This window comes from Phymastichus coffea, unplaced genomic scaffold, assembly GCF_024137745.1.
Source record: "Phymastichus coffea isolate CEN01 unplaced genomic scaffold, Cenicafe_Pcof_1.1 PCOF00044, whole genome shotgun sequence".
Lineage (NCBI taxonomy): Eukaryota > Metazoa > Arthropoda > Insecta > Hymenoptera > Eulophidae > Phymastichus > Phymastichus coffea.
Window position 1 is genome coordinate 1,477,091 of NW_026706855.1, and position 26,152 is coordinate 1,503,242.

Genomic DNA, 26,152 nt, shown 5'->3' on the forward strand with positions numbered 1-26,152 from the left:
AAGTCAAAGTTACAACGAAAGTCAAGGTGGTGTACTCTCCTCAACTTTCCGTCATCCTATTTGAAAGTTCAATCGGGACCAAGCAGGTCGCAGATTTTCAAGAAGACGATTTTTATAGATTTTAGACATTTATTTGTAAAAATTTGTATTGTACAGAAAATAATTGTATTTCTGTATTCATTTTTTGAATTTTGACTGTAAAAAGAAGCCAAAAAGTTAGTTTAAAAAAGAAGTCAAGATATTCCTTTGTTTGCAGTACCGGCATACATTGTTGGCAGTCGAAGCTTTTTTGTTTTTTTGGTAAGTCCGTAATTTTTAGCAAGTACTTCCAAGAAAATTCTATTTACTTTGTGAATGTTTTCTAGATATTTTAAACAGAATGTTTTCATTTGTTTAACAATAGTTTTTTATTACAATATCAAATATTTTTTGTCTAAGAGCCGCGAAACATGATCGTTCTTGAAATCAAATTTTTTTTATTTATCTTCAAAGATAATCAATGGAAATTGCAAAAAATTATGTCGTGTTAGATATAAAATGTAAATAAATTGTTTTATTACAAAAATGTAAATTCTAAAATAGTTTCCAATCCGGTGTTAAATTTCACTGATAAAGTCAAGATGTATTATGAAAACTGATACTTCGTATCGCATTGATGTTATTGCTAAGTTTCAATCTGAAAAATTTTTCCATTTCAGTTGGTTACAGTTTGAGTGTGCCATTGTCTCTGACGCTGGTGATTTTTAAGACACCCATACAAAATTTTCAAACCAAGATCAACCTTGAAGCAAAAACTATATCACGGTAGTGGTGAGCTTTTTTTTTAATTTGTATAGGATTTTATATATTAACAATTAATACTTAACATTAATTTCTTTTTCTATTGGATCAGTTGTTTCTTAGTCAATTCGATTCTGGGCTGATAATTGTGTGCAGTCATATAAAACGTAAAGCATTGGTAAGTTTCTCTATTTCTTTACATAATCTTTTTTATAAATATTCAATATCAAATAAGCTTTTTTTTATTGGTTATAATTCTTAGAAGTTTTAGCTAATAAGTATAAAATAATTAAAAATTTATTTGTGTTAATTTTTATGATATTGGTTGATCATTTCAATATCCATAAATAAGTTTTAGTTATCTGTCCGACCGATTCCATTTGTATAAAAATAATAATAACATGCCAAAACACAATAAAAAGTTAATTTAATCTTTTGAATATTAACTACAGTTCTTGACAATATTCAAAAAATTTATAAATTGAAAAATGTATAACAAATTATCACAATAAATCATTTAGTATATGAATTTAGTATATAAAAGTACAATAGTCGAAAGTGGAACAAAATAATTTATAAATAGGATTTATATGTAGACAATATTTAACAAATTTATTGAATATTCCTACATATCTAAATATAAAGAAATTTCAATTAAAAGCAAAAAAGTTTTGTTGAATCTTAAATTGTATGTCTAAACGTATCTAACAAAAATTGACCTAATGCTGTACAATAAATCGTCAGTATTTTTAGTTATTATTCAAAAAGTATAACAATTACTCTTATTAAAGTTTTAAAAATATATAAAAAATTAAAATTAAATTTAAATTGAAAGTCATTGATGTTTATACTGAAAGTTGGCCAAAAATGTAAAATAACAAATTATTAAATTTGAAGAATTTAATTAAAATTAGGTAGCTGTATATATTTTCATGCATTGGTTCTTTTTGCCATTATTGGCTTTATACATTAGTACATCAACATTATTTTTGCAATGATTTTTGTGTGGCATTGATTGGAGGGGTCCTTTGAATTGTACGTGCAATATATATTCTGTATCTAATAGTATTATCTTTACTTGATTACTCGCAAATCATTGAATTCTTTCTCTGAAAAGATAGTGCTATTAATGTACATTACTCATCTCATACTAGTCTAGAATAATTATCTATTTACTCATAAATTCATATGAATTGATTTGAATGCTTATTCAAATGAAATGTAAAGTAGACATGATAATATTTTTAATAAACAAACAAATTTTTGAGGATATATCAGTGTTCTCTCATCGACATCAATGTTCATTTTGCTAGATTTGTTTTCTTATTTAAATCAGTTAAGCCTATATTATTTTTTATATAACAAACTCATAGCTATTTAAATATATATATAGGTATATATTATTGTTATATATTGTATATCTGTACTGTGGTCTTCTGAAGTAATTTATTTAGAACTTCTTATTTTAAACACCTTGTACAAGACAAAATACATAATTAAAGCTTCTTTTGTTTCTTTTTTTTTCTTTTTTTTTTTTTTTTCTTCCATATATCATCGTTTGATAAAAGCATAGACATGTAGTTTTTCGCCAGCGAACGTAGTATCATATATTATTCCTAAGGCCTTTTCAAGTAAAGTATGTGCTTGTTTCATTGCTTTAATTTTTAAAATTGAAGCGATATCAACAGCGTTCGCGCGAGTTATAATCACGTTTCCGGTCCCCTCGTTTCCTTCGTTCCAATCGCAGAGACGCTTATGCACGAATCCGCGGCGCCGAGACACTTCCAAGCGACTGCTCAGGTCGTTAGGCAATTGGTATGGAAACATGAGGAGTCTCGTTGTTGAGGTGACTGATGCTGTTCCAGGTAGTCTAGCACGTTAAATCTTTCCTCGTCTGGATTGATTTCCTTATTTGACTTTGCTTTCAGCTCCCTAAAATCGAAAATAGCGATCAATTTTTCCTCTTTAATATTTTAATTTTTTAAATAGCGAAGAGTCAGTTTCAGTATTTGAATATCGTTTGAAGTTGTGCACCTTTTCAACAATGTGAAAATTCTCTTCGGTTGATAAGAAATAGTTTTTAAAATCACGTTGCGAGCGTGTATTTTAAGCTGGCTTATTGTATTTGTCAAACACATTTTTACTGAAAAAATGATAACTTTAACAATAACCCAATAACTATACTATTACGTAGAGCCTTCTAAACTTATTGTCAAAGCGATAATTTTTACTCGGTAAATGGAAAAACTACTTCGATTCGTATTGATTTCATTAGTGAATTGCTCAACGCTATTGTTAGTTCAAAACCGCTGGCAATGCTAATATTTTTCCACTTGAATAGTCATAACTCTGCCGTGAACGAGAAGCCCGAAGCGTGCGCTTATGACGGTCGTCGTAAGTGCGTCTCAACGATAAGTGACGTGCTGCGGGGATTGCGAGTGTGTATAACCGCCTGAGCGATAAGGCATTCTTGACCGGAGTCCTAGTTGCTGTCGAGACTAAATAACAAAAGCGCGCGCTCACCGGGCGACTGCTTGAAAAGCTAATTCGACGTTGAGGCCGGTCTTGGCTGAGGTTTCCATAAAGGGCACCTTGTACTCGTTCGACAATCGCTGGCCTTCTTCTTTTCTTACCACCCGTTCCGAGCTGCAGTCACATTTGTTTCCTGCAATTGACAATTTACTATTAGCTCCTTTAATTTCTTGCAAAAATATATTATCGAAACGGGAAATCTCGTTCAACTTTTCATGTAAGCTTTTTACGATGTTTCAGTAGCATGAATGTACGATTTTCAACGGCTAATAGAAAGTCACTTTATGGTTTCAGAATATATTAGAATTTAGGACGCACGCGCAGTTCTGACCGGAGTGAACAATTCTTTGAAGTGTCTTTTTTATAGCGATAGTTCCAAATGAAATTTCATAGTCGTGTCCTCCATTTCAGCCTAAAATAACAATTTATCAATTCTTGGATATAATATTCTCAAAATAAATTAATTTATTAATTCGTATCCAATATTAGGCTTGAATGTCTGATAAAATTTGTAAATAAAACAGTCGAAAGCGAACTACTTGATAATATGCCGTAATTTATTTTAACATACAAATTTTCTAAAGTTTTCACGTGTCTCCGTTTTGCAAATTAATTCATGCTATATGAATTCGACCGCTAAAAAAATTTCAATTTAAAAATGGAAAGGAAAAAGAAAATGTCAAAAGATAAATTAATTTTTTGAGAGTAGAAACATGGATTGATTAAGATTTGATCCATGTGGCAGTAAATTATCTCGAATAACAAAGAAATAGATATCGAATAACGAAGTCGGCATTAAATGTTTATATGTAAATATTTTAATAAATGACTATGGTTTATCAACAGTCTCAAAAGTCGAAAAATTTCAAGTCGTTGAAAATGTCCCTGAGACAATTAATTATATGTCTATCTTTTTATTAGGACACGAAGCTGGGGTAATTTTTTTAACCAAATGCATCGGATACGACTTTTAAATATTAATGGAATCTTTTGAGCACAGCACTATACATTTGAACGTGTAGCCTTTTAAAATAACGTTCATTAACTATTCATTTTAGTTCAAGTATTCGAACGAAATGTAAAATACTCTCGAGAAAAATTCATCTTTCCAGAATTTACGATTGCCAAATCAGAATGATTTGCTTGAGCTCTTTAAGGGCCATACATAAATTCTTATTTTAAGCATTAAATAATAAATGTCCTATCGCATGCGCAATGATTTTTGTGATGAAACGTGAAGTTTACGCCACGAGTTTCATTAAAGCCTCTTTGCATCAGCTAGGGACAGTGTTTTCTCATACGAAAGCCGGACACGAACGCCAAAGGTGCGATTTGGAGGTTAGAAACCGGAAAATAGAATTACAAAGTGAGAGCAACATAATGAACGTTGTTGTACCGTCACATGTCCATTCAAATTTATTCTACAACCTATTTTTTTCTTTTCGTCTCGGATGCGTGGATGAGAAATCACTCTACTCAAACGTCCACGAGCATAATAGTTAAAACGATCTAGAGCACACCTACGCACTGATTTGCATTGGCACGCGGGAGCTCGTACCGCGCATGCCAGCCAGCAGTACAAAGGCTCGATATGTGACAGTAGCTTGTTGCATTCAATTAAGAAGCCGTAAGAACTGGCGCGTATATACAATGGACAACTAATCAATCGTTTTTTCCCCTCGGTACATTTTCACACCCACGCGTCGCCGTGTCAATAGGATACGCCTGATTTATCCCCGCGCGGCAGCGGCCGCAGTACCCCCCCTCCCAATGAGATCCCGATAATAACTCGTCCTATTACTCTCGAGACGCATCATGCGCCGGCGGGCTGTGCAAGCTCGTGCCTGCTCGAGTGCTCTTGTGTGCAGGTGTATTTTTATCGCAGCGGCGGCGGTTGTATGGAGCGTTGACGCTTACCCAGTAGCATAATGACCACGTCGTCTTGAGCGTATTCTCGGATCTCGCCGAGCCAGGCTCTGATGTTATCGTAGCTCTGCTTGTTCGTCACGTCGTAGAGAAGTAGTAGTGCTGCGAAACAAAGAGTAACGAGAGGGGGGGCTATGAATACGGGGGGGGGGGAGATAAGCCCCCGAGCTCATCGATTATGCACGAGCCAGCCGATGAAAAAGCAGCAGCGTCTCCTTGCCTTCGAAATGAGCCAAGGCTCTCCGCGCCAATCGACGAGTTATGAATTGGCTCGTGTGCGAGCTACGGTAATTACGTGCGGTGACCTTGACGGTATTGGTGCAAGAATCGCGCGTCGTCAAATAATTCTTGTGACGACGGGCAAACTTTGCAGCAGGAATTTCGCTTAAACTTCCCCTAATCCGCTGCGATTCGCGCGGCACAACTCGGCAATAAAGTTATTCGAGACACGCGCGCGTGAGAGAGAGAGAGACTAAGGAATTGCCCGTTCGATGACGCGAAAGTACACCGCGGAACAAAGTCACTTGGACGAACATTTATTTGTCATACGAACCGCTCGTCAACGCTCCGCGTAGACAAGGATGCCACTTGAGAAGCTCGTGAAAGATTTTGCAGTTGAGGTTGGCTCGCGATGAGATTAGCCATTTCTCGGGGGGTTTGGGCAAGCAGAATAACGAGATGTGGGATCATAGAAAATGGTTATGATTGCGGGAGCTAAAAGCATGTGTTACCATGCGCGTCACGGTAGTAAGCGTGCGTTACGCTTCGGAACCTCTCCTGGCCGGCAGTGTCCCAGATCTGAAGCTTCACTTGAGAGTCGTCCACGGTGACCATTTTATTCTGCAAAAGAGAGCTTCAATTTAGTTGATAATTCAGTGGCAAGGCATGTATCAGTGTGCGTTGCGGCGTGTGTTATTTGGTATTTCATTACGGATAATATGGATTTGACAAGTTGCTTGTTGAAAATGCATGGAAATAACGTGAAACGTCACCCTAAAGTCAATGCCGACAGTTGAAATATAGTTGCCGGAGAGAAATTGGCCATCGCGAAATCTCGTGAGAATGCAGGTCTTTCCCACTCCGCTATCTCCCAACAGCATCACCTATACATAACGTACGTCAGTTGTTTATGATTAAGCATTTATCCTGCGTTATTTATTGGACTTTTGAACGACGGTCTTCGTGAAATGGATATATTTTGCTGATGCTTGGCTTGAAACCCACGACAAAAAGTTGGTTCTTAAAGTGCCGTATGTAAACGCTTAGCTAACGAAGCTGCTCGTATTGATTGGCGCCGCGCCGCATCTCTACTGGGGAATATGTATCCGTGTCGGCTGCGAATATAAAAACACGACAGAGTTTGTTCAGTTCCGCTTCGATGATTTTTCTGCATCCGAAACGCTTTCTTGTAGTGCACACGCACCCGAGGTTTTTCATGCGCGCTCGTATTTATCGAATGTAGTTTTCCCTTCGCTACCAATTTATCAAATTTTCTCGCGCGGAAATGGAGTTTTTAACGACCGGGACGAAGATGCACTACGCTCGCAAAGACCATCGTTAATAAATCCGTAGATAGAGTAAAAAACATTCTCGATTGTAAGCGCCGCTTGCACATTTTAAAATGCAGGCCTTGGGCAATTGCAACGAGAGAACTCAAGAGAGAAAGAAAGGCGCGATCGACGCGTGAATCGAGTGAAGCACCTTGCAGTGAAGGTCGTAGTGTTCGGGTGTGGCCGAACGTTGCGAGCAAACGCTGTCGTTCGAGGACTGGCGGCGCGCCGGCTGGTGGTGGGGTTGAGCGGCCCCAGGGGCCTTTCCATTGCTGGTGGTGGGGAGCCAATCGAAGCGTCGCTGCCCGGGCCCCTGCTTCTGAGCGGCGCGTACCTCTTGCGTGCTCATGAAAGCCTGATCGTCGGAGCACCAATTTGCTCTTCTTCTTCTCGACCACTCCTTGGTCGGCGAGATTCGCGGATTTCTGCGGACTGCTGCTGGTGCCTTGTGCCTCGGCAGACACGACAGGGTCTAGCAAGCACAACGCAATCGCCAGCAGACAAGAGGTCAGTCAACCTCGTTCGTTCTGCTGACGCTCGTTGCTGCCGCTGCTGCTGCCACTGCCGCCGCCGCCGTCGCTGCTGCTGCTGCTCGGTAAAAGAGAGAGAGGAAAAGGACGTATAATCGTTGCACCAAGCGAGAAGCACTTTGCTGTGCTGCAGGAGCGTAATGTTTTATGATGGAGCCCCCACAATTTTTGTTTTAACGGTTTTTTTGTTTTCTTAACAACTTACAAACTTCTTTCAAAATATCGTTTCAAATGATGTATTGGCTTTACTTGGCTTACCTGGGATTAGCTTGAGAATGGGTTTAAAGCGAGACAGTCATTTGCGAAGCGAGGGTTTGGTCACTTTCTCGCACATATATCTAACTTGACTATTCGACACTCTGTGTGCAAAGTACGTCTTTTCCGCACGCTTGGCGAAAAACGAGCATTGAAAATCTTACTTTCCACGCGTCGTATCGAAAAATATGGTAAAAAAATCGTAATGTTCTATTTTAATACAACATATACGAGACGAGATTTGACGTACGCTCGCTTTCCTGCGTGAATCGTGACTTCGCGCACGGGGTGTCGAAATATTCCATTTCGATACTAGTATGAGAAAGTAATTTCAGCCTCGTATGGACACTTGCGCTCGGCACAGAAGACGAAGAGGCGGCACAAGACTGAAGTCACTCTTTCGCGCATGTATCTAACTATTTTCGATAGCGACGCGTGTGGAACAAGATTTTGAATATGCTCGATTTCTCGAGCGTGCGTAAAGTCGAGTCTATCGAAAAGATTTGTTTAGCATGATTACATTTTAAACAGTTACATTAAGTTCCAACTCTTAAAGCGGAATTTGACTCGAGTATTAAATTAATGTTTCCCTCCTTAAAAGTAATAATTCATTTCGAGTTTTTTAAATATATATGACTCCACAATTAAAAATGAAAACTTTGAAAATGGAAAAAGTTTGTTTTAAGAGAATAGAACACTTGAAAATAAGCTCTTTATTGAAGAACCTCGAGTCGGCAGATTTTAAAATACTAGAATTTATCGTATAACTTTTACTGAGTTTAGTTGTTTATGACGCTATTTCGTTGTTCGTTATTTAAAAACTTTATAATCAATGTATGAAGTTTTGCATTTTAATAAAAAGTTAAAATATATAGATTAACCTAATGCGCCTAATGTTTACCGTGAACAAACCATTTGTAACGAGAACAACGGTTATCTTGTCATATGATTAAAAAATTTTTCGTTCATCGATCAATTATTTTCAACCAATAACGAACTTGCATTATTACATGAATATATTAGAAACTCAAAAACGCGTTATTAATAATTTTATAAATGATATATACGTAACTTCGTAAAATTTCCGAGGTGTTCTTGAATGTATTCAGGAGGATAAAAGTATTAATGATGTAAGCGGCATTGTATATCTGAACTTGTCGGTTGAGCTGAAAAACTCAATGTGTGTTGAAAAATGTAGACACTTTCGTTTTATCCGATAATTATTGTAAATAATATGCAAAAGCTTTACGTTATACTAAAAAATGTTGCATATGTAAAAGCATCAGACAAATTGAAAGAATCATACAAAATCGCTGACATTAACGAATTATTGCAATTCTACTATTCTATTGGTGAAATTCATATGGTACACCGAGTATAATAATAAATAATCTTCACGTTCATCTAATCACGTCAATCTTACTCCTCTGCGTATGAAATGTAAGCTCTATAAAGTTATATTTTGCTCAAACGAATGAAAGATTTAAATAATTGTGTTACTTGACAAACGAGTAAAGTAAATCGTAAGCTTTTTCTACAAGTTAATTTATGTATTACAATTGTTTTGAAAGCTTATGATTTCTATAAAAGTTATTTATGAACGTAAAATTGCATGTATTTATATGGATTTTGAAAGGAGGTGAAATTAGTATGAGACGTGCGATGAAAAATCGATGGTACCGCCACATTAACTCGCAGACAAAAAGCGCTCGTGGCTCATGTTACTCAATCGGACACACTGTCAGTAAAGTTACCCTTGACCAGCGGCAATAGCAAGGTAAAACTATTAATTCATAGGAAGTAACGTCTAATGCAGGTAATACGTGTATGCGTGTGGAAACTGGTACATCGAGTTTCATGTTAAATTTGAAATTCGAATACACTGCTTGTTAAATCCACATGGATTTGATGTCTATAGTTAGCGCTTCGTATGTGGTTTTTATCGTAATATTAGCGTGAATCTACCGCTAATTAAATGGCTTTATCATTAATTCCTTCTTTTCGTTATTTCACACGTTTAGAAGCTGTTGGTTAATTATTGAAGTGTATAATACGATTCTACATATGAAACTCACGCACGCGTGTGGATGTTTACTAATTCTACAGTTTCTCCGTCGTCAAAGAAAAGTAATACCGAATGTTGATGAACCCCATTATTGTTTCAAAATCCTTCGTGAAAATTAGTTGGATTTACATCGATCTGTAGATAGATAAGCTTCAGGCGGAAAGATTGAAAACGATGTCATCGGACTCGTAACATTTGTGTTCTTCGGATGATTTCGATTTTGACGTAAATCTGACAATGTGCTTAAGACGAGTGTGTAATAATAAGATTTGTACGCCCAACAGGCACTTACAGATGTAACAGACTGCCTCGTGCAATTCGATCATTTACGTGGGGATGCTACTGTTTAAATGCTGGAAAGTTGTGCGACAAGTAGTAAATCGGAACAAGGTTAATAATATACAGCAAATAAAGGCACGCAACAATGAGAAATTACGATAGCCTCGTGAGTGCCATCGAGAGAAAAAAAAAGACAAGAAAAATAGCAAGCCAACCCAGTCGCTGTCGTCTAGAGTGCACGCGCTCCAATCCTCGTCCCATCTCGAAAAAGCGGCGCGTCTCGCTCTCGCGAGAATACGGTCCCTTCTGGCAAGAGTCTCTCAGCCTGCCCACTCTCGGACCGGAGGCCCACCCACGTTCTCGGCAAGAAGAAAGCGCTTGCTCGGCTTTTGGTGGGAGCGGTCTTTCGCGCTCGCGTACCCGACTAGTGGCGCCCCAAACTCGACGACACGGGGACCCACGGCAACATTTCCATTCTCTCGGTCGCGCGCGGGGCACTGACACCATCTTGTCACGTGATCTGTAGCTGCTCGCTCGCGCCTTTGTACGCGCTGACCGTCTAACTAGAGACAACCGCCGCGTCCGTGTGGAGCGTCTCTCTCTCTCTCTCTCTCTCTCTCTCTTTCTCTCGTGTGCGAGCACGGCTATAAAGTATTCGTCGCGTTGGCAACGACTCTCGATTCGGTCGGTCGGCCTTAGCCTCTCTGGGAGAGACGCGAGAGGGAAAAAAACTTTAACGTGGATTTATTAGGCGGCCGCTCGCGGCTACGATTGCGCTTGATCGCGGCGCTTTCTCGGAAGCACTATGCGCTCTTATTTCACATTTTGCGCGTGCACTGCGAGCTTTTTCGGAGCCGTGCCCTCGAGCCAACGAAATCTATCGTAGGATCCACGCACTACTCGGCTACTCTAATACAAGCTGTTCTTGTTGTCAAGCATGGACGTTTGAGTCAAACGCATGCACACATTCCCTTCGCCGAGCTTCTGCTCTGCAGCAGCAGCAGCTAAAAGAGTCACTCTCCCGGCGTAACTAAGCCAAAGCGCTATTACGTAACATCTCCGAGCGAAAGGAAGAAACGGCACCAAAATAAACATATCGGCCGTGGACTTACGCACAGAGACTCTTGTTAGCGCCAAAGAGCTTCTCGAGTTGAACGTCCTTATGTACTCGCCAGGTTTTTGTCCTCCTTACATAAAGACATCCGGTTATACGACGACGACGACGACGACAACGACGACGACGTCTCTTTGACGAAACAAGAGAAGAGAGAGAAACAGAAAAAAATATGGACTTTCTAATCGCATTAATTGCCCGCATAAGTGTGCGGTCTAATCGGAATCGGGATGTTTCCAGATCTCGAAAAACACGTCCTATATATCTACAGTAGTAACATAGTTAATTGCTACGATTTTACGTAATGGTTACTGTATTTTCACGGTATGTTTGAGGAAGTCATTCGGGTCGTAGCGCATTACGCGAATAGTTGACCGACAACGCGCGCATATGATAAAAATTAAAATTTAAAAAAAAAACGAGAAATCGATAACAAAAAGTCGAAAAGCGATGAGTTTCATATGTGTCGTGAGTTGTTATGTCCTATCGCTTTAACAAATTGAATGTTTTTAATTATGCTTTTACAGTGAAACGGCATTTATATAAAAAATTGTTCACACGTGCACGTAAAAACATGGGAAACACGGGATAGCTAGAACGGACACGATCAAAAGTAATAACGCGCAGATACGAGTGCATTTGCAGGAGCAGCCAGTAAAGCGTGACTGTACATTTTCGAGTCGTTTCGCTTTTTTCGTTTTTTTTTTTTTCTCATCCTCTTATCCCTTTCGGTGTCGTGTGTTGTTTTTTTACCCTTATCAAAGAGCATTCGTGCGTGTGTGCGTGTGCGTGTGTGATTTTTCCATCATTATGCAGGAGAGCATCGCTGCCGTTGCTGCTCAAATCCCACTGGAACGATTAATCCGAATCGAAGGCGAGGCAGAGGCAATTACACTGTCGCGCGAAATGCGCCTCGAAAGGGAATAGTAGCTTGATTCTTTTTTTGTTTTCTTTCTTTTATTTTTTGCGAGCTGCTGGAATATTTTACGTCGTTAAGCAATTATCCGTCGTCCGAGTAATCAGCATTTATCGTATAATGTACGTTAGTAGTAATTAAATTAATTAATCGAAAGTAGTCCGAGTTGATGGGTTTCGAAGGAAACCGTTAATAACGTTAACGAATTATAGCTCGGACACTCGACAAAGGAAAAGAGAAAAGTTGTGAGCGCAGCGTCCGGCGGAGTATTATATACGAAGAAATAAAAGTTAAGTAGGGGAAAGTTTCCACATAAGCTGCTTTTGTAATACAAGCTGCACAATGTGCCGGCAAAAAAGAATGGCCGAATTACCGTACGATCGCTCAGCATATTGGAGCCCTATAATTTGGCGAGATTTACGAGAGGGAGACTGCGGCAGAACGGCGCGAGGGAATATCGCGAAAAACCTCCTAAGCGGTCGTCGAGAGTTGGCAGCAAAAGGCGCACGGCAGAACGTCGAGTCATTAAAGCTGCTCATTGGCCGCGCGTCTTGGCTGCTGCTCGCAGAAGGCGAAGGGCCATTTGAGGAATGGTCAGCACATGCGTTATAGTGCAGCTCGATTAACCGCTTAATTAACACGCTAATTAATGTATTGATTGCGCTCTCTCGATTGCGACTCGGTACGTCGTCTTATTGCCGTTACGTACCAAGCATTCCGAGGCTATCTGATAGAGCGCAATCAATGTTATGATTGGCCTGGGAAATACTTATCGCCACTTTTCATTTGAATAAACATCTGACGGAATGACGTCGCGATGAACTGCAATTAGTGTTCATTAAATTTAATGAAAGACAAGTATTTATCGTTTTGCACCATTAAAAGAACCAAAACTGTGCGTTCTCCCAAAGTTTCAATCTAAAAGCAGGCATTTACTACGGCTGCAAGTCGATTGAGAAATGAAACTGACCAGATATCCAATGAGAACGGTTACAAGTTATAAAAATTGATCGCACTCAGAGTAACTATGACAGTGCCATTTCACGGACCGACAAGGAACGTCGATCAGAACGATTGCCGTTCCCATGAGATTGTCGGTCTCCCGCAAGTTTTTTCATCATTGTGCGATCAATGCGCGAGAGTCGAGTTTTATCCGTTGCAGAAAAAAATTTTTCCATTTTCCGTCATCGGGACTCGAACCGGCGTCCTTTCGAGCGCGACGCGGCAATGCCAACCGCTCGACTAACTCTGCATCTTGGATATGTACGTCATATACCAATCAACCGTTCAACGTGCTGACTTTCGGTTGATGAAGACAGTCGTCTATAAGATAGCTTATTATTATAAAAACTTTTTCCAATCTTTCACACGACATATACCATGTATCTGTTAACTAATATTGCAGTTGACTGATTTATTGCTGCTTTTCGCAATATCATGAATAATTCGATAAAAATTGACATAAACACTACGGTGACAGACTATCGAAACTTATATAAATTTCTTTGCAAACAATATTAATTTATTTATTTCGAGCGCATCAAAAATAAATTAGAAGATCATTTTTAATCGATAATAGTAAATATTTTTTAGTTTTTTCTTATTCATTAGTGTCGTCAAGCGCGGCTCGCGCGCTCATGTCTCGTTCGTATTAGTATTGAATTTCATGCTTGAATTAAATCAAAACTATTATAAAATACACCGCATACATATATTAGTAATTTTTAAGACGTTTAACATCCATCAACATTAATTCCCCAATAAAAATTAAATTACGTTAATATTCACAGATTTAATTATAATTTCTAACCTAATAACGCAGCAGATCATTAGACGTTAGCTAATTTACCATAATAATGGGCAATGTATTAAGTTCATATCTACTTCGTCTTTTTTTCTAAATACCCGGTACTGTTAGCTGTGGCGAATAATTCAATTTTCTTTGTTTTTTAACATATTTGTCTACAATATAGAACTTTTTGAAGGATATCTTTATATATCAACAGATGTTTCTTCTTTCAATATCGGCTCGTTTGGGGCAGTACTTTTCGCTAACTCCAATACAATTACGTTAATAATCGTAGATTTAGTTATTATTTCAAACCTTATACCGTAGCAGATCTATTATCTTTATTTGATGTTAAATAAGCTGTAGATAACGGGCAGTGTACCAAGTTCGTTTCTCCTTCTTCTGTTTCTAAATTAATTTCATAATTTTTTTTTATTAACGAAAATACTGAAACTCGCAATCAGTTTCGGGTTTCAGCTCGTTTAGAGTAGTACTTTTCACAAACGATATTTAAAAATTTTCACTTCCAGCAACATAATTGTTGCCTTTGACCGATTCATTCGTGATAATTTTGAGGTTATTTTTCTATGCATAAGTTTAATGTTTTCGAATAAATTATTGGACAAGATAAGAATAAGTTAGTATTTTATTTTATGAAGTAATCTATCAGCTTATTATTTGCTTATTTTTTACCGATATCTATTGGAAGCTAACTTTATATCAGAGGTATTCAATAAAGATATATGTTCTAAGAATAAAAGTAATTAAAGAGCATTAAAATTATTTCTCATATTATTTTAAGGTTCCGCAGTAGAGTGAATGTGGATATTATTCTTTATTTAATGCTTATAAAACATTTTACTTATTTTTTATTTACTCAACTAATGAATATAAAATAGATGTAAAAAGATTAGAGATATTTATTAGCACAAATTTGCTGAACATACGAGCTGTCGTGCTAATAATATTATATACACTAATTTCAATACACGTATGCAAACATACTGCCACATGATGGTAACCCATGTGACTACTTTTCCGCCAATTAGGTTATGAGTATCATATCTTCACTTTTTTAGTAGAAATATAATAAAACGGTTAATTTTGTAATATGTTAAATTCAATGAGTGATATAACACAGATATAACGACAAATTTAATAAAGAAAACTTGCAGACGCCGTTTTAATGCTCTCATATTAAAGTCGTATATATCTTTGCATAGATGATATACAATTATTTCCAAATACAATAAAGTTTCGTTACTGCTCTCTGTCGTTACATAACCAACAGGTTGTCGTGTATTTTAGTTTATGGTGCAACATAAAATTTTGATGCTTAAACAATCTACTCTAATGTTTACAGGAAATTTAAATAAATAATACTCAAAATATGGCTTTGCTATCTACGTACAAACAATCCACTAATTTAACAACAGAAACAATTTGTTTGGATTGGACACTGGACCTGCGGGAAACTAGAAACAGTGCAGTCAAATTGGAACAATTAACATCGCCTGAATTCACCGTGAAAAACCTCTCTAAAACTTGTTTTTTTGAGTTTCATTATCCTGGTCGATTACATAAGGAAGAAACTTATAACGTTGTTTTGGAAAAATGTAATGAATTTCAGAATTGCTCTATTTCTTTACGTATTTTCGATAATATTTTAAAGGATGAAAATATGTTTAGGCTCTTATATGTTACCGGTAATAGGATTGAATCAGTATATAATCATAAGTCCTACTTTTATCATTCATATTTTATCCCATCGCCGACAAACAGTTTATATACCGTGAGAAAGATTAGTTGCAAAATAAAATATTTTACAATTAAAGAACCGGTAATGCTGAGTTTAGAAAATTTAATGCCTAACATTTATGGTAAATTATTAAAGAACCAAGAATTATGCGACATTACATTCTTGATTGGTGCCGAAAAAATAAAAGCTCATACTGTAATTCTTGCAGGGGCAAGTGCTTACTTTTTAGCCATGTTCAAAAATAAAGACATGATAGAAAATGTTAACCGTAAGGTAGATTTATCAAATGATGACGATGTTACAGTCGACAATTTTCAAGGTTTAATTGACTACATATATGAATGTAAAAGTATCGATGATCTGAGTAATATAGTTTATGAACTTATTGTTTTAGCTGATAAATTTGATGTAAAGCACTTATTTCTATGTTGTCAAAATTACATAAGCAAAAATATTATTGAAGAAGATATTGTGAAAATATTGATATTATCAGATAAATATAATTGTGAGTTATTAAAAAAAAATGCTATTGATTATGCAAAATCGCGTATTGATGTAGTAAAAAAATCTGATGATTTTGATAACTTATGCAAGATAACTGATGTGATGCGTTCTTTATTATAATTGTTCATTTTTACATGAATACGTGAAACTCTAATTAATTAAAATAATATTATTTTCTTCTTATTACGTAAGCTTTTATGTTTGTTGTTACAACTGTTTTGGAATGTAATAATTACGGTTTAGAATTTAAAATATTTATCATAGGTTATCTACAATAGGTTTCAGAATAAGTATACTAACTAAACTCAATGATTATTTCATGTAGATAAAGAAGTTTCGTTATTCATTAATACTTATGTAACGATATCATAATAAATATCATTGAAAATTATACTGCTCATTTTCAATAATGAAATAGTACTTAGTAAACGTAAATAACGGTATTCTAGATAGTAAAATTTCTACTAAACCTGTGGAAGCAAAGGATTCCACACACGATTTCAGCTTACACAATGTTGACGAAAAAGACAGTTTGTCTGGAATGGACCATGGAAGAATTTGGGGTTTTGAAGTATATCACAAATTTGAAGTCTTCTAAATTCGTATTACCAGAAATTAATAAACGCTGCTTCTTTACCTGTCGCAAAACAGTCATTTCTATCGTTCTAGAAAAATGTTCTGAACTGAAGGATTCAAAATCAAATGTATGTCATTGTTTCAAATGAAAAAAAAGAAACGAAACTTTATTACGGTTCCAGTTTAAATTGCAATCAAAAGTCATATTCTTATTATAGTGATAACTACACAGTCCAATATACAGAGTACGATTAAAATCGTCTGACTTTTATATTCGAACTAACATATACTATAACAAATTTTAGTAATAAATCCAATGAAGTTATCATTTTAACCGAATATGATAAATTGTACAAAAATCAAGAATTGTGTGATATTTAATTTTCAATTAAAGAACAGAAAATTAAAGCTCATAAAGTTACGCTTGCCACGGCTAGTTCTTATTTTCGAGCCATGTTTAAACACGGCAATTTTGTAGAAAATAAAAATTAAGTCATCGATTAGACAAATGATGGCGACGTAACTTATCAAAATTTTCCAAGCCTTCCTTCACTTTATGTATGGTTGTAAAAGTATCAATGAACTGAGTAACTTTGCTTTTGAGCTGCTTGTTTTAGTAGATAAGTTTGATGTGAAACAATTAATAGAAGCTTGTGAACTCTATATAAGTACCAGCAGAGTATCTGCCAAAAGAGTTTGAAAATTTAAGTAAACATACCAATATAGTGATGGACTTGTTGTAAAAAAAGTATTTTGAACTGGTTTTCGTTGCATCTATATTGATCTTGTTGCAGCCCCAGTTACCACCCAAAATATTGTTATAAACTAAATAACACTAATGAATCTCGATTATATAAATTTGTTGTAAACTACATACTTATAATAAATATCGTAAAAAATTCTTTCGGGATGAGCGCATTGCAAACGTGTCCATTATCAATTATGCACCTGAGCAAAGATCACGCACTTGTCCGATCGCACATTACTCCAGGCAGTACGTGTAGGCCGCGGCTAATAGTGGAAGATCCGACGCGAAAAGCTGGCAGAAAAAGTCGACAAGAAACTGAACCGAGTCGCGTGATAAAGTGGCAGGAGCTGTTCTCGCGATAAGCCCGGCAGGCCGGAAGTGGGAGACGATACTCGAGTCGAACTCGGCGACGCTCGTACTCGCGCCCGGCCCACAGTCCACGCATGCTTCCGTTCTAGGCGATTGCACCTACTCGCCGCGAAAAGAACGCAAAGGTGGGCATTCGGACGATCAAATTGAGCGCTATCGCTTTTATTGCCCATTGTTCCGCGCCGAGCTTGGGCAGTTAGTTCGCGCATTACGCTCTCTTGGGTACTGCGCTGTTGGACTGATTTACGAACGAGTCCGGTGCACGGAATTCCCCTCGTTGCTCTGGCTGCCGATGTTTGAGAAACGATCACGGAAGCGTGCCGTATCAGCTGAAAACATTGATAACAGTGGCGCGCACGATACACCGAGTTGAGCGACATTCGCGAGCGACGCCGGAGTCATACGTAGCGCGTGCATTTTCGGCGGGTCGCTCGATATATCCGATTCCCCTTTCGAATATGATCCACATGTCTGCCGGGCCGAAGGGCACTTTACAAAACGATCCGCGCCTGAATGGAGAAAAAATAAGAGCGCCCCGGCTAACTGGCCATTGAAACGCCAAGGCCAGCGTTTATTTATCCAGCGAGCCGGCCAAAGTAAGCCCCCGCTTTGCCAGCCTGCTAAGAGGCTTAAACCATCGCGTAATAAGCGTGCGCGCGCACTACGCAACCTGCACACTCTCGCCGAAACGCGTTCGATACATTTTGAATTATCGCCAGCGCACAGGGGGCTATTGTGCCAGCCGAAGCGAGACTCCCCATTGTCGAGTGACGGATGACACGCCGGGCGGAGAAGCACGGGGAAGAAGAGACTCGCTCTGCCCCGAAGGCTACGCTTCTGCCCGTCCTTCGCCAGCCGCGAGGGATTGACAGCAAGGTTATTCAATTAGAGAGCCTCTTTCGCCAAGACCATCGCCAAATGAAATTTTCGAGCCGAGCTCGGAGCGCGCAGCGGATCCTCCCCCCCCCCCCCCGGCCCGACAATACTGCGCACGGAAGCCGAGATGTGCTGCGTCTCCTGCCTGGCGGAAAAATTTCGCAATCGCACGCCCGACTTGGCCCGCGCCATCGAGTTTTTCATCCCGCAGTTGCTCTCGCGATGCGCGGCTGAGGATTTTCTCTTGTGGCGAAATCAGTGGCCGGGAAAATCTACCCAACTTCAGCAGAGCGACCTACCTAGCACTCCCTTTATTCGCACAAAACGAACGAAAACATTCCGAGTGTACCGAGGATTAACGAAGATTTATTTTTATTGAATTATTTAAATTCGCCGAAGAACCAATCTCTCTCATATTTCAATTTCTGGATGCAGCACAGCCTGCTCATCAAAGCTTCTCCATATCTCATTTATTCCGTCGAGCCCCTCGCACGCAAACACCCGAGGCTTTTCGACTACAACAGTCTGGATCTGTTATTACATGTGCAGGGGGAAGGTTATATTATGCGAGCTCGTGATTTTTATATAATATGCGTTCATATAGGATTCTTTTTTTTTTATATATATATAAAATCTTGTTTTTGACGTATACGAAGGAAAGATACGCGTCAAAAACTCTACAAATATCCGATAAACCATAATTTTTTTATGAAAGTTGTAAAATAGTGATTTATTTGAAATATTTTTTTACGGCATGGTAAATTGAATTTTTTCTATAAATACAATTGATTATTGAAAAATCCAAACGTTTTTCTGCAAATATTGAATTGTTTATTTTAATCTTGAAACGAGTTTCTATGCTTTAAATCTCGAAAATAAACACCTGCTAATATATAATACTGTTCAAATATATTATTATTATTATTTATTTATTGCTTTAACTACAGTGCATCTATTTGACAGAGGTAGACATTACAAAATAAATTAAATAAAAGTACAAATTATAAAGTTCTATATGTATAACTGAAAATGCATATAATAATATATAAATTAAGTATCTTTACCTCATTTTTACCATATTTTAGTAATCCTAATATCAATCAGGGTGTTCGACTTATCTCGAAACTATCTTTTTAACAATTTTTATGCTACTAGGTTGCTTAGTGTTTTTTTTTCATTCTTAAGTCAAATTTCCTATAAATGTTACTATTGACCTACTGGTGACTCTGCTGGGCTAAATTTCAAGCGAAATAATAGGTTCAGTCCCATAATACACGTTTTGCTTTTGATTGCGCCGACTACTTTTTATTTAGAAAACGTTTTTACGCAAAATCCGATAACAAAAGTAAGGAGAAAGCTTTGACCATGGATTTCAAAAGCTTTAACATTTCTTTTGTTACAGAAAATCAAATTTCCGCTGCGAAAGAGTTTAAAATTGTAATAGTTCTATCAAATAATGATAAAATTTAATCAGAACTAAGGTTCCAAATGCAAAAGCAGAATCAAAGGCTCGTAATAAAGAATTTTCGATATAAAATTAGGAAACAAATGCGACTCTCAACATTCTATTAGTGATGAAAATAACTTTGACAAATTCAGAATAAAACGAAAAAATAAAAAAAATGTTTGTGTGACAATGTTAAAAAGAATATTCATGGAATCTATTTAATTAATAAATATATATGAATTTGTATATAAGAAACAAGAAATGAGTTAGACAATCGAGGTATGCGGATAATTTTGTACGGTTTTATTATACACGCAAATTATTGTGCATAAGAACGTAGCGTAAGAATTGCGCCATGCTGTGCACAATAGTTTATGTGTACAATAAAATTGTGCACAATTGTTTGCGTGCCCAAACAGATGAGATTCCCATTTATCAAAGATTAACCATGATCGTAAGAGCACTGTAGGAAGATTTACCTGATCTCTCCGTCTTTGACTTAGATATTGCTAGTTTGATCTTAAGACGGGAGATTCAACAAAAGATCGCGAGAAGCCAACTTACCTCCGCCACGGAAGGATGCGGATACGGCCCATGTGCGGTCTTCTCGTATTGAACGGCGCACAGATGGCGGATGTGATTTATACGATTAAATGTGCTTGTTCTATTAAAATAAAATGTCATTAAATCAATACAATTTTCAAAACCTCGATAATTATAGTAACTGACTATTTCACTTTTATTATACTATATTCTTTAAACGCACAAATTAATATTGCAATATATACAAAAGACATTGTTTTCTTTAGTTTTAAGAAATTAAAATGTTTTGACGAATGTTAATCATTATCGTTTATCACACGCTACAGGCGAACGCAGGAAAAAAGTTATTTATTAACATAAAATACGAAATCAGAAATATTGATAAAATTCGACTCATCGATAAACAGCAAAAGGTTTAAATATAACTGGACAGTAAAAAATTGAAGTCCGATTCGAAAAATTTAAATGGCCAAAATTACATAATATGTGTTTCTTTCACATTGAAGCAGGTTCCACTCGTAATTGCTTGAAAGTATATGTACAACAAAGCATGTTTAAACAGAGAAATATTTTAAAGGTAACATTTCGTTTAAATGGAATAACAATAACTACGCATTACAAATTTAATGAAAAATACTATTATACCCTTTTTAGAATACATAATAATCTCGAGAATGAAACATAAATTATTGTGTGTAAAATATGCTATTTTTTCATATTAATTCAACTACGAAACGGTAATATAATTAACAAAAGTTTACAGTAATTTGAATATGTATATAAATAACGTTTTATGTGACATAACTTTCCTAGTGGGAACAAAAAATCTTCAAGCTCATGTTATATTTTAAATTGCCATCAGTTCATACTTTTTAATAATATTTAAAAATGAAAATTTTATTGAAAGTAAAAATAAAGCTGTTAATTTGAGAACAGACATGGACTCGACATGTTACTCGAAAAAAAATGGCAGTAATTTTCTCAAGTACATGTAAGATTGTAAACATATTTTTTGAAATGGAAGCTATTGTTATGGAACTACTCATTTTGATAAATACATTTAATGTAGAACAGTTATATAACGATTGTGAATTTTTTCAATGTGGGAATATTAACAGAAAAAATTTTCCTTCTGTCCGATAAATACCGTTGTAGTATTTTGAACGATAAAGCTATCATGTATGTGAAGAACAATATTAACGTTGTAAAAGCATTAAAACTATTTGAGAATTTATGTAAAATAGTAGACCTAATGAGAAGCTTGTTCTAATTCATTTACAAACATTTTGAGTATATAACTATTTGGTAAACCAAAACAAATAATTTTCATCGGATGGTAAAATTTCTAAATCAAAATATTTTTAATTTACCTTTATTTCTCAATTTCACAGTATGTTCATAATCGTTTCTAAAATATTAAATTTTACAAGTTTGACGAAATTAGATTTGGAGATATAGATGGTTGAAGTAGACTAAGCCGTTAATTATTTGTCGATAAAAAATTTAACGATCATTATTTTAGAATAGTTGCAGAGGAAATTGGAAATTATTGAATGTTCAAGGTACAATGTGTTGTAGTGATAAAGTATAAGCCATACATATCCGATTGGAATCTAATTATGCTACAACTTTACCTTCTGCAAGAGATATCAAAGCGCGCACTTTTTATAATTCGATGAGATTTCATTTTCCGTCCTTGCGAATTGAACTACAGGGAAAAAGTGAAACTCGGAGTCACAACCATGGGTTTATACTAACGAAATAGTTTTTAAATTGGATATCATGGAAAATTTGATTTTATCTCTTTCTGGCAATATATGATTAGTTTTCTATGCTGGAACTACGTTATAGTTATAAATGTAACATACGGTGTTTAATCATTTCATAATTTCAAATTTATTAAGCCAGTAAACGATCCCTTCTAAAATGCCGAAAGTTTATCTGAGACAAACTAAAAATGCATTCGCTTCGTCGATTCAATAATCCACACAAACTCAAGGAAACCCCTTTATCACCTTTCACAATATTTTAATTTGCTTATCATTTATTTGAAAGTCAAGCCAATACATAATCAGCATATTATAATAAAAAAAGCTGATACTGTAAAAATATCCAACGTTCACAATTTCAAACCACTAATTTTCACCGTACCAACCTTGTGCACTAAACTGAAGATTAATTAAATTGGAAGCCAATGAAACGCGAAACCCGCGCTCTCTTTTTGAATCCGCGAAGCGCGCGTGCGGTCTCAACTGTACTGACTGGCAGAGTCAAGGTATAGCTGGGCCGATTCCAGCCCGGACGCGCGCACCACCTGAAGTACCAGCAACCCGCCAAAGAAGCAGCAGCCGACCGTCGTCATGGTGACACGCGCCGGCGTACTGCACGCGTTCTCGGCTTGTGCTCTCGCTTGCACCGTTATTTCTATCCCCTTTTTCAATCTATAATACCACTTTTTTTTTCAGAAGAGAGTTTTTTTTTAAATAACGAATTTTGAAATGGAATACCTATTCTTATTCCAATTCAATTCACAACGATATTAGTTTTCATAATTGACTTTTTAGTTAATGATCAAACTCGAAAAATCTGTAACGACCAATACTTCACCGACTATTCACTTAGAAGTGTGCGAACAACTGCAAAAATATGGTGTTAATACAAGCGTTGTAAATAATGATAGATCGAAACTAGATCTTCAATAATATGTTTGTACACAAACAATAGAGCTCAAGGATAAAAAGTTCTGTACTTTGAAATATGAAATTGAAGAATATTTTATTGGTAATACGTTAATATTTGTTTGTCAAATTAATTATTTTAGAAAGTTACAAGTTATAAAAAATATTAGGAACATCTAATGAATAATAAAATAGTTTGTGAAATTATATTATTGTGCAACTTTATATAATATAATTTTTTATTTAGTTACAAACATTTTTTCTAAACATTGTAATTGATTTCTGTGAATTATTTTATAATATCGAAACAATCATTTGTCTATGAACACTAAATTTTGTTTTGTCCGTAACTATTAAAATGTTATACAATATGTACGATATATTCTGTAATGTACATATTTTATATATTTTTTATAGATTCAAACTCTGAAATGCAATCCAAAACACAAATTGACACTATATTAGAGTTGAGAACAGCTACTTTTGAATGGACAATAAAAAACTGGGAACAAATTAAATATTTAAATAATGAAATAATGTCACCGAAATATAAATTGGAAGAAACAGTCTTCACAATCTCTCTGAATACCGATGACTCGATCCTTTCTGTAGTAATTATAGAAAATGGCGGTGATTTCAAGAAAGCTGATGTAAAAGTAGTTATATCATATAACAATTTAGATGAAACACATGAACTTCGGTTCGAAAACCAATCTATTGGTTCTAAACCATTAAATACACTGCCAGCAATTTTTTTTAATTTTAGAGCAGATTGGAAAGTCCCGGAAACTCATACGCTGCTTATTTCTGGTTCAATAAAGTATATTACAAAATGTAATATAATAAATTATATTGCTGTAGAAGATATGAATGTAAATAAACCTTATGCCCAAATAAAGAACTTTGGCAATTATAAGAAACTATTTGAAAATAAAGATCTATGCGACGTAGAATTTATACTAGCTGGTAATAAAATTAAAGCTCATACTGCCGTATTAGCTGCAGCTAGTAGTTACTTTTTAGCAATGTTTAGTCATAAAAACATGAAAGAGAGTAAAGAAAAAATTGTTGACTTTTCTAAAGATGAGGATGTGAATTTAAAAAATTTTGAAGGCTTTCTTGATTGCATTTATGGTTGTAAAACTATAGTTGATCTAAATGAAATAGCATCTGAGATTCTTATTCTGGCAGATAAATTTGATGTGAAACTGCTGCGACAGTTTTGCGAAATGTATTTATGTGACACATTAAACGAAAAAAATGTAATTAAAATGCTTATTTTTAGTGAAAAGTATGGGTGTGAATTTTTGAAAGAACAGGCTATCATTTGTGCAAATGAAAATAAAACATTTATAAAAGAATCTGAAGAATTTGATGATTTATGTGAAATCAAAGCAATAATTCGACAACTTATGTAAAAGCAATGATCGTTTTTTCTACATATATGCTTAACAATACCGAGCTAGAAATGCCAATCTTAGATATCTATCAGCATGCAAGTTTTTCAATATTCATTCTTATGTTATGTACAGTTTGTTAAAAAGTTGTTAACAATATTACCTATGTTCAAGAGTCTAAAAATTACACAACTTATAATATAAGCATATAAATTATTTGATTAAAGTTTAATCTATGATTATTTTGTATCGTAACTCCCACTGTTCTTTAATAAAATATTTTTGAAGGCAGTATATAATCATTATTATCGTACATTAAATCCTGCTTTGTTTAGACTTTTTCAAATAGAAAAACGCTGGATTCGTCTTAATTAACCAAACATAATATACCGTGAAAGTGTTAAACGAGAAACGTAATGGGAACTTGTTTAATTTAATTACATGACCTTGCACGCGATCTTACACTTCGACAATGGAACGAATTAGATGTATTAAATTATTGAAAATCGCTTTCACGATCGAGTTGTGTTCGTGTTTCACGCAAATGTGATGTATTCGCAAATTCTATGAAATTCCATTTGCGCGTTACCTTGAGGGGCATGCCTTGAATCTTAATTAGGATCATATTCTACCTAAAGCTGGAAACTTCATTTAAAATTTATACTTGTTTCAAACTTCCATCGCGATAGTAATTATATTAATGATATTGCCAGTTTACTTATCCCGACGTCGATGCGGGTAGATTGCCATTTTTACATTTCAGAATTTCCAATATTGTCTGTCTTGCTTTTCAAGCTCGAACCGCGGAGAAAGCCCACACGGCTCCGCGCGGTGAACAATAATTTATACATCTTGAAAGCGAAAACTTGGATTTGGTATGTAAGTACATGGCAGAATAGCGGCTTAGAAGAGCAGACTACGAAAGAGAAAAGAAGACGGCGGCAGCCCACTTGAGCCACCGTCAGTGCCGCTGATTTATCGCTCTTCCAACATACCGCTCAAGACCGCCGTTAGTTTTGCGATTCGTTTCTTCGTCTTCTCCTTCGCACTTTATTCGGCTTATTTGCTTTCTTTCATTTTACGAAGAGCGGAGAAAAATTCTGCTTTTTTTTTCTCGCCAGCAACGCGTGGAAGCGTTGACAGCCCCAACGTCTGCTCAGATTTAGCTTGTCAACTCGTTTTCAACTATAAAAAGCCCTCGCGTCGGTAGGAGGAAGGATGATTGAACGTGCCCCTTTGTATCGCGGAGGAAAGCCTCGACAAGGAAGGAAGGACGGAAGGTGTGAAATAATTACACGCTCGAGTGTTCTCGTCGTCGGAACTTGTTAACGGGATTCAGCCCAAGTCGGAGTAACAGGTGCGATGCGGCCGCGTGCGAAGTGAAATTCGATTTGTCGGTGTAAATTTTTTATCGGGCGCTCCTCTCACTCGTGATTGATCGAAGTCGAGCACGCGGCCGTCGCAGCTCTATGATCGATCGGTCGATACATCGGTCTTTTCTGCTTGCGCGCCTGCGCAA

General features: G+C 36.3%; 1 protein-coding gene across 9 annotated transcripts in view; it reads right to left on the reverse strand.

Annotated features, from left to right (window-relative positions):
• Nucleotides 1-1,455: 1,455 nt before the first annotated feature.
• The window catches only part of LOC131664590 (ras-related protein Rab-37), a 32,907-nt gene continuing 8,210 nt past the window's right edge, over nucleotides 1,456-26,152 (reverse strand). Inside the window, exons 1-8 of one of the 9 annotated variants that reach the window (XM_058935811.1) lie at nucleotides 17,294-17,900; nucleotides 8,646-8,739; nucleotides 6,940-7,376; nucleotides 6,231-6,341; nucleotides 5,970-6,078; nucleotides 5,230-5,340; nucleotides 3,304-3,445; nucleotides 1,457-2,712 (exon numbers count right to left, since the gene is read on the reverse strand). In XM_058935811.1, coding sequence (XP_058791794.1) covers nucleotides 2,577-2,712; nucleotides 3,304-3,445; nucleotides 5,230-5,340; nucleotides 5,970-6,078; nucleotides 6,231-6,341; nucleotides 6,940-7,137 — 807 coding nt within the window. In that variant the 5' untranslated portion in view covers nucleotides 7,138-7,376; nucleotides 8,646-8,739; nucleotides 17,294-17,900 and the 3' untranslated portion in view covers nucleotides 1,457-2,576. The other 8 variants (XM_058935812.1, XM_058935813.1, XM_058935810.1 and 5 more) reach the window with 8 other exon arrangements.